The sequence below is a fragment of the Gracilinanus agilis genome, chromosome 3 (genome assembly GCF_016433145.1).
Source record: "Gracilinanus agilis isolate LMUSP501 chromosome 3, AgileGrace, whole genome shotgun sequence".
Lineage (NCBI taxonomy): Eukaryota > Metazoa > Chordata > Mammalia > Didelphimorphia > Didelphidae > Gracilinanus > Gracilinanus agilis.
This window is the reverse complement of record NC_058132.1, coordinates 254,581,793-254,592,136: the sequence shown is the minus strand read 5'-3', so window position 1 is coordinate 254,592,136 and position 10,344 is coordinate 254,581,793. Positions and strand designations below refer to the sequence as shown.

The window sequence follows — 10,344 nt, the reverse complement described above, 5'->3', positions numbered from 1 at the left end:
CTCCTCTCCTCTCCACATTCCCCTCTGAAGGCCATGCTGTCTCATCCCCTTCTAACATCAAGGATGATATGCATGGCCTATGAATATTTATGAAAAAAATTTTTCTTGTGGCTGAATGCAGAACAGCTGAGAATTCTGGGAATGCCTTAACCTGCCATCCTTAATGACCGAAACTGCAGTATCCAGAACATTAGAAATGGACTCAGGTTAAGGCTAATTTAGGAAGACTTAAGCAGTTCCTAATGGAGTAGCCAATCTTTCTGTGTAGGTTTTATTCTTCATTTCCAGTTTAGGGCAATTGCATTTGCCTATAAGGAACATGACCACTCAGGTTCGGATCCAGCTCTAAATCCGTGATTACAATAGGCTTTAGTACCTTTTCCTGTGAGGGAGTTAATAATATATTATGTTTATCTTCTAACTGGGGCCAAGTCCAGCCCTACCTTGATAACAAGCCAGTTCTGCCTTTTTTTAGCATGGTTGCCTGTGGCAGACAGACAGCTTGGCAGCAGGGACTTTTTCACAATTTAGATCCGTTGCCAGGGCCTGAAACAATGAGTGTCATCTGTGGCCTTCATGCTGATTTCCAGAGTTCCAGAATTTACTTCCAAGATATTCCCCAACCTGCTCCCTGAGCCTCGAAATGCCTCTACTAGTGGCCCAAGACTTTCCTCCATGATCAGATGGAACACTTAGAAAGGGAACTCTCCCTGAAAGAGGTATTCACTGATTTGAGTTTTCTTCTGGGGGAAAGAATTAATTGAATTAATAAACAGTGATTAAGGATTCATTGTGTGTCAGTCTCTGTATTTGACACAGGGGATGCCAGGCTCTATACTTGGCAGTGGAGAGAAAAAGATCAACTATAGACAATCCTGCCTTTAAGGAGTTTACATTCTCCTGGGAATTAGAACAAATAAATGGATAAGCAAATTCAAGGTAATATGAGCCAGGAAAGAAAGTGTGGCACCAAGGAGATTTGGAGGAAAGAGGATACTGAAAGGCAGAGAGGAAGAGGGAGAACATTTCAGGCGAGGAGTAGAGGTGAGACAGTAGCAAGTAGGTCAGTTTGGCTGGTGTAGAGAGTGCTTTTAAGGGGCATGATTTAAAACAGACCCAAAAAGGTCAGCATAGCATAGGACATACCAAGCTGAGGAGTTTGTGTCTTATTCTGTAATTTATAGGACATCCTGATGACTATTGAGCCAGAGAGTGGAATATTAGGGGCCGTTATGATGAAATCAGGGCAGCTAAGACAAAGTGATGAGGAAGTCAGGAAAACTTATCTTCCCGAGTTCAAATCTCACCTCAGATACTTCCTAGCTCTGTGACCCTGGACAAGGTGTTTAACCCTATTTGCCTCAGTTTCCTCATCTGTAAAATGAACTGGAGAAGGAAATTGCAAACCACTCCAGTATCTTTCTCAAGAAAACCCCAAATGGGGGCAGGAAGAGTCGGACACAACTGAAATGACTGAAAAAAGTAGAATATTAGCCCTAAGCTGGATTTCAGAGGGATGAGGCTGGAAACAGGAAGACCAATAAGGAGGCTATTGCCATAGTTCAAGTGGGAGGTGACCGGAGTTTGAACTGGGATGGTACTGATGTGAGTGGGCAAAGGGGGATATAGAGGTAGAATTAATAAAATTGGGCAGCTAATAGGCAAGAGAGAATGAAAGAATGATGGGCTGAAGATAAAATAAATCAAAGATGGGAAGAGGCCCATAGAGGAGGCGAGGAGCACCAAACACCTCTATTTCATCATTTGGCTTGTGGTTAACTTATTATTATATCACTTTATGACATTAGGGCAAGTCATTTAACCCCTCAGGGCTTCAGTTTTTTCATTTTCAGAATGAAGTGTAAATTGATGAACTCTAAGATCTCTTCCAACTGTAAAACTGAAGTCCTACCAGAATATTATATACTGTTTACCCAAACCCCAGTCATATTGATGAAGCAATTTATGAATGAATGCATTTTGGGTGGATTCTCTTATTGTCTTGCTCTCTTACTCGTTCATCTCCATTATTTCTTCAAACTTGCTCTCCAAAAAGTTTCATCTTTGAGTTTGACTAAGTGAAATACACTAAAGTTCCTGGTACCATGATAAATCAGTGAGATATTATTGGACCCAGCCAGTCATTCAACAGGCAGTTATTAAGCACCTACTGTGTGCCAGGCACAATGCTACATCCTGGGAATACAGAGAAAAGCAAAAGACAATCACTATTCTCAAAAAACTCATAATGCAAATTACGTAGAGGATAAGTTAAGAATAATCTGCTGTCAATCTTTTTTCATATCAGATTAGATCTCAGTTCTTCAAAATTAAGTAATTTCTGCCTAAAAATGTAGCTAAGAAGTATTGTTTGAATAGAATGCTGAACCTTGAGTCAGGAAGGTCTGAATTCAAATTTTGTCTCAGACACTTACAAGCTATGTGATAGCAGGAAAGTCATTTAAGATCTGTATGTCTCAGTTTCTTTAATTGTAAAAGAAATAATAATAGCACCTATCTTACAGAGTTTGTTGTGAGAATCAAATGAGTTAATATTTATAAAGCACTGTAAAGCTTGGTACCTAGTAGGTGCTAAATAAATGTCTGCTCCCTTTCCCCTGTTTTTATTACATTGTAACCCCCCAAAAAATTAAGCTAAAGATGAGCAGAAAGAGGATTAGATTTGGAATCAGAAGAAACCATAGTTGAAATAGTCCAGAGTTTACTAGTTTTATGACTGGGCAAGTCTATTTCTCTGAGTTCTAATAACCATATCTGTAAAATGGGGATAATAGTTTCTGTGATTCTTACCCCTCTGTGCTGTAGTGGGATCAGATGAAATAATGTTTGCATAGCACTTTGTGAAACCTAGTGTCAAATTAGTGACAGTTATCATTGCTATTAATAATTATTATTTATATAGTATTTACTATGTTCTAGGCATTGTGCCAAGCAATTCAATCATCTCATTTGATCCTCATAACAACCCTGAAATCATTGTTTTTTCCTTTCATTTATAGATGAGGAAACTGAGGCAAGCAGATGTTAAGTGACTTGGAAACCAAACCTGTTACTGATATCTACACAACTATTATTACTAGAAAATTCCTAATCTCAGTGGAAATAGTTGAAGTCATGAGTGTGTTTAGTTATCTGACCATGAATAGCCAAATGTATAGTTTATAATATGGCAAGGGTTGGTCAATACTTTCTAAAGACAGCTATGCCAGGTGGGTGGCTAGTTTGTTCTATTGGTACCTTCATGGTGTTGGGAGGAAGAGAGGAAGGACTTTGTCATGCAGAGTGAATTGCTTGGGGAGATTATATGAGAGAATAAAGACATAAAGAGCTGGGGATGGGCAGGCGTTGGTAGATTGTGTTCATCACTGAAAGGAATTCTCAAATTGATAAGATCACTCCTCAATGATGGATGAGAACTGAATAGGTGACCTAAACTGTTCAGTTCTAACTGCATCTATGCATACGTAGGATGGAGGGAAGCAAGAAGAGGTCTTGATAATAGAATAAAACTCCTCACATATTGGCAAGTTGTTTCTATGGAAAGCCCAAACTGGATTCCTTTTCCTGATGGTGAATTTCAGCTTTGTTTCACAACTGCTGATAAATGCAGATTATCACCATTGTCAACCATACTACCCTAGTCAGTACTGCCAAGGTTATCACTGGTTTTTTTGTACAATCCAATCTCCCTTAACTCCTGTTCCAGGACCCAAAACTGCCCCTGGCAACCAAGGACACAGAGATAAGTAAGATGTGAGTGCTTTAAAATTTGTATTTGTTTATGAGCTCTTTTATAACTTACCTGCACATCCTTGCCTCTCTGAAAACAGGGGACTAGGTCAGATCATTTTCTCAAGATTCCTTCCATAGCTATACTTCGATTTCTGTGGGATTATCTAGGTATGTGATCAATGACACTGTTCCTCACTGAGGAAATGACTGAGAGCCTCATGAATAAAAAGGAACTTGAAAAATGGAGAGAGAGAGAGAGAGAGAGAGAGGCAGTTATTGAGCATAGTGAAGACAGTGCAAGGCCTGGAGGACCTGGGTTCAATTTTGACCTCAAGCTCTTTCTAGCTGCTCTTTTAAACTCTTGGTTTGCTACAGAGGCTTGTGCCATTAATAAAAAGTTTTTCTTATCACTGGAATTGAAGGGGACAAAAGGAGAATGAAACAAAACCCTTATTTGCAAATATGTAACTAAGCGTTAAATTACAACTCGTTTGCATTTTCAAGGATGATTATGTGATACTTTTCAGGAAAGATATGCTAATATTTTTACTTTATGATTTGGTGGTGAATAGCAAAAATATTTGTCCAGAGTTTCAGTGGTAAAAAAACTAACAAAAAAGAAAACCAACAAAGATAAGTCATTTATTTGCAATCCATTCAAAAGAACAACCTTGATTTCCCCTCTATATATTGACTCCACAATCAGGTGGAAAGAAAAGGTAGTGCTGGGTATAAGAAACACCTTTGACTCACATAGACACTGTTGCTGATTTTTTTCTTTTTTTGATTGAAATTTCTTTTTTTCAATTACATGTATAAACAACTTTTAACATTTTTGTTTTCTAACATTTTACGATTCAGATTCTCTCCCTTTGTTGATTTTTCATGAAATCTAATCCATGTAAAGAATGGGCACAGGCCTATGTAGAGCTAGCTGAAAAATCTTATGAATCAGGCAGAACAGAGCTAAGCTTCCTTTTAGGAATGAATCTAGAAGATATGCATGCCACTCATAAGCATTTTTAATGATATTTTATTTTTTCCAATTACACTTAATAATGATTTTTTACATGTTTTCCAAAAGTATAAGATCTGGACTATCCCCTACTCGGAGATGATAAGCAATTTGATTTGGACCATATATGTATTATCAAGTCATCAACATTTTTTTAAAAAATGTGCCCTTATCTTCCATTTTAGAATAGATAATAAGTATCCTTAGGCAGTTGGTATGAAGTGATTTGCCCAGGGTCTCATAGCTAGGAAGTGTTAGAGGCCAGATTTGAACCAGGGCCTCCCACCTTTAAGCCTGGCTCTCTATCCACTGAACCACCTACTATCCCTAGTCATAAGCCTTTAAAAGGACAGCCAGGTAGCCTGGGTTTAGAGAACCTTTGTTCATGAGCACTCATATTCCTTCTTTGCCTGTTTTATTTTAGTACAATAAAGTATACCAGGAGCTTAAGGAAGTTTCTCAAAATGGAGAGAATTTCTGCAAGCAGCTCACATCCATCCTTCAACAAAGGTACAGTACAGATGTTGGCAGGGAGGACTGCTATCTTGTTAGTTGCAATGAGAGACATGATTGGAAGAGAGATTTCCCGTTGTCCTACTTTCTCGAAAGCTTGGTCGGAATAGTGATTATTCTCCATCTCAGGGAATATAACTTGGGCTCTGCTAAAATGACAAAGCAATTTTCCTGGAAAAATTGATGGTGTCCATGTTTTTCTCCTTAATACTTTGTGAACTTTCCTGGTGTCCAGGAAAAGGTATAAAGAGAAGTCAGTCTCAAATCAGCCCTGGTATGATAATCTCATTTAGAATGTAAAGTCTTGAGAGGAGTAATAGCTTAGCTTTTGTGTTTGGGAATCCCAGCATCCTACTCAGTGTCCTGCACAAAACAGATCCTTAATCAATGCTTGTTGATGGAGTGATTAGCATCATCAACAGAGAGGACTGAAAAAACAGAACTGTACATTAATCTTACAGATGGGTATTGTTAAAATTAATGTTCTTTTACCTTCTAAAAAGTAACCTAATTTCTAAGAAAGTATCTTGGTTGACTTAACTTAGCTGACAGAACTGGCTAATAGGTAGGACTAAATCTTAGTAAAAAAGAAATAAAACACGAAATTAATCAATATTAAATGTTTCCTAAAGGTTATGCTTTACAATATCTAGCTTATTCTTAGATTTCTTCTGAAACTATTTCTTTACTTATTCCAGTAATTCATTTCTGAATTAAAAAACCCCTTAGCCAAGAGTAGTCCTTTATACCAAGGAGGGCAAGCTACCCCTCTGATCCACTCCCAGCATTCCCTACTCCAACCCCAATCCCTCAAAAAGTGTCTTTATTTCTCTTTTAAACAAAGTGGAAGGATTTGCGTGGTTCCAGGAGATAGATTTGATGGTGAGAAGAAGATAAACCTCAGTCAGAAAATGGCTTTTTGGGCAATTAGGTGGCACAGTGCATAAGAATGTCAGGGTTGGGATCAGAAAGACTCATCTTCTAAGAGTTTAAATCTGACCTCACTTACTAGCACTGGGCAAATCACTTAATACTATTGGCCTTAGTTTCCTCATCTATGAAATGAGCTAGAGAAGAAAAAGGAAATGCATTCCAATATCTTTGCCAAGAAACAAAGAATTGGACAGGACTCAATCATAACAAATGGCTTTCTCAATACCAAACTAAATGGCTTTAACATAACACAATGGGCAGATAAAACCCCCTCCCTTGTAACCCCCTTTTGTCTCTGTGATTTGGTCAGGTGGTAGAACATGACCTTAGTCAACCTACAACTTAAAGGGGCAATTGTGAAGAAAAGTTTCATCTAATTCAGACCATTATCAATATATGACCTGCTACCATTATGACTAACTGAATAAAGTGTGAGTGAAAGAATAAACCTGGGAGACTGCTTCCTGAAACACTTTGGTATTTCTTTTGGGATTTTCTCCTTTGTCTTGTCAATGTATAGTTAGTTAGTTTGTTTGTTTGTTTTTCCTGAAAGCAAAAAGAAATCTTATTTTCAGCAAGAGTAACTGCAAAAAAGGTTTGTTGATCCATTGTGAACAAGTCTTTCACCATAGAAAACACCAAAAATATATGTGTATAAAGATTAAAGCATACAACCCCTGCCCCCACATGCACTTCCCTAGGAACCACACAACTCCTCCTACAAAATACCAAAGAGAAATCAATTCCAACACCCTTTTTGAAATCTATTTATCATCTCCAGATAATCTGATAAGGACAGCTGTTGATAAAGAAACAGGCTGGAGAAATCTTGATTGTCAGCTCATAGCTGCTTCTCAGAAGTGCCATTGAGTCACAAGTTTATTATATATGAAAATTCAAACTCCCTTTCACCCAAAAGCACAGATAAAGATTTATGGCTGTGCAAAAATGCCATTACAACTTAGACAATACAAAGAGGCTTCAGAAGCTTCAAAATGAAGATAAGAACCAGGCTGGACTTTCAGCTACCTGATTATCAGCAAGCTAAGTCTGGGAATACTTTTCTCAGGGATGAAATGCCCCTGCTGAGGTTTTGACCTTGGCTTGCCAAGCAGCTGCATTTCTGACCAAGGGGGAGAATGTTAACCTCTTGACTGTTAGTTTGCTAAGAACTTAAAGCTTTCCAGTAAGACTATATTGCTTTCTAGTCAGAAAAGGTATGGATCATAAAAGGGGTCAAAAGAGGAGTCTCAGATTTTTATCTATTTGAGACTCTGCTTCTCTTATTGGCTTTCCACACACCCCCACAAAAGAAGTCCTTGAATTATAATTTATAAGTTTATATACTTTTTTCTATGCAAAAAAGGGACCCAGAAGAAAAATGCTTGATGAATATGGACAGAACTCTGGTGTTAAGAAAATGCATTATCTAGCTATTATAATTATAATTTTATATATATATATATATATGTATATTATATAACTTATATATGTTATATATATCATTATAACGTAAAGCAAATAATCAGTGATCTACAAACATTTTAAGTGTGAGGCATTCAGTTGAACTGATATTTTTTATTAATGTATCACTTGAATGGCTGCATTCAGTGATCAGAAAAGCACTGGGATGTTAAAATGTTCATCTCAGTGGATTTAACTCCACTTTCCTCTTACAAACATAGTTTCATGATCTCACTAGCCTAACAAGCAGGGGTGTGCTGAACCAACTCCCTAGTGTGTACATTTTGGGAAAAGAAGAGATAGAGCTGGTTGTTAAGGTTTTAATAGTAAACCTGCAAATTCAAGGTATTTAGTTCAGTATTAGATATATTATTTATTTATATTATATTCAGTCATATATATGTATATATAATTTATTCATATTATATTCAGTATTAGACATATTTTATTCATATTCTATTCAGTATTCAATATATTGTTCAAATATTCAGTATATTATTTAATCATACATTCAGTATTAGATATATAATTTATTCATATTATATTCAGTATTAGGCATGTTATTCATTAAAATATTCAGTATTAGATATATTGTTCATATATTCAATATGATATATTATTTAATCATATATTCAGTATTAGATATTACTTATTCATATTATATTCCACATTATATATATTTATTCATATCATATATAGTATTTATTAATATAATAACCAGCATTTGGTATTATTTATTCATATATTCAGTATTAGATATACTATTTATTCATATCATATTCAGTATTAGATATATTATTTAATCACATATTCAGTATTAGATATTATTTGTTCATATTATATTCAGTATTGGATATATAATTTGTTCATATTATATTCAGTATTAGATTTTAATTCATATTATATTCAGTATTCAATATATTGTTCATATATTCAGTGTGATATTATTTAATAATATATTCTATATTAGATATATGATTTAATCATATTCTATTCAGTTCATATATTCAGTATGATATATTATTTAATCATATCATATTTAGTATTAGATATATTTATTCATATTATATTCCATGTTAGATATCATATTTGTTCACATCATATTCCATATTAGATATATTATTTATTAATATCACATTCCATATTAGATCTGTTATTTATTCATATTATATTCCACATTAGATATTATTTATTCATGTTATATTCTTATTCAATAAATTTATTCACATCATATTCAGTATTGGATATATTAGATATTACATTCAGTATCAGTGTTCAAGGAAGTCTAATAGCAGATTTATTCATACTACCTAAACTACAATAGTACCCAGGGAGGTTATGAGATGGCATGCAGTAATCACCTTTACTGGCTATCCAATTTCTCAGGTCCTCCAAGAAAACCAGCCTTGCTCAGGCCTGGGTGCAGGTGATATCTGAGTAGCAATTATAGTTTGTGCTAATAATATTGCATTCTCTGGAGTTCTTTCCAGATATACTCAAACTCCTTGGCACCTTTAGAATATACCAGTTACATTTAGGTGAGAGTTGAGGATAAACACAGGGGTTGGTGGAAATCCTTTGGAGTCAGGAGGTGCACTTGTGTATCCATCAGACATCTTAGTAGTTTCTGTTCACCTGTCTATCCTGCTTCCTCTGGGGGAAGATGCCCAGTCTGCTCAGACTGCATTTACATCTTACCTCTATCTCCCCTGCTGTTATTTCAGTCCATTTCCGTATGTTCTAAGTCTTGAGAAGATTAGTGAAGCCATCTGTTCTTGGGCACACCATTAGTGGATAATGGCATCCATCCACAGCCATTTCTGAGATTTTCAAACACTCCCTGAGCAAGGCAGAAGCAGATGTAGGCACTAGCATGACCAGGGATGTCTCCCGTCACGCTTTACCTATGTGATAGAGATGGGAGGAAAGTAATTGTAAAATCGGAAGAGCATGACAGTTTGGGGGCAATTACTTGTAACTCAACAGTAGAAACAGGAATGACCTAAACACAAAGGATTAATTAAAGTTCTATAGTAAAATTGCAGAGGAAAAATATTCTAGGTGTGCCCTACTTTAGGCAATAATTTTATCTATGGATCAGTGTGCTTCTACACTGTCCTACAGTCCTGACTCTCCCATGTCTCTCCAATGTCCTAGAAATCTCTTAACCCTGAAAGTTCATTTTATCCCTGGACTTATTACAGAATTAAAGTGCCTTCTGCCTTTGTCACCTCTCCCTCTGATTGGCTGATTCTACCATTTTAAGGAGGATGCCCAGACCAGCCATTGCTTCTTTCCTCTCCTGGTTGTTCCTCTGAGTCTAAGGGCCTTCTGTACAACACTTCCTTCATCTTTCCCCCACTCCATAATTTTCACCTTTTTTTATTTTTACTTCACCTTTTAAAAGTTATTTTTATATTTATTTCACCTTCTCCTATTAGGGACAGCTAGGTGGCACAAGACTCATCTTCCTGAGTTCTAATCCAACCTCAGATACTTAATAGCTGTGCGACCCTAGGCAAGTCGCTTAACACCATTTGCCTCAGTTTTCTCATCTGTACAATGAGCTAGAGAAGGAAATGGCAAACCACTCTAGTATCTCTGCCAAGAAAACCCCCAATAGGATTAATCACAAGGAATGGGACCCAGAAAAACTAAACCACAAC

The 10,344-nt window shown here is 36.3% G+C and overlaps 1 protein-coding gene across 2 annotated transcripts in view; it reads left to right on the top strand.

The window, feature by feature from the left end:
• The window catches only part of NOSTRIN (nitric oxide synthase trafficking), an 88,083-nt gene that overhangs the window by 4,139 nt on the left and 73,600 nt on the right, over positions 1-10,344 (top strand). For both annotated transcript variants that reach the window (XM_044669813.1, XM_044669812.1), the window contains exon 2: positions 5,193-5,278. In XM_044669813.1, coding sequence (XP_044525748.1) covers positions 5,193-5,278 — 86 coding nt within the window. The remainder of the gene's footprint in view (positions 1-5,192; positions 5,279-10,344) is intronic.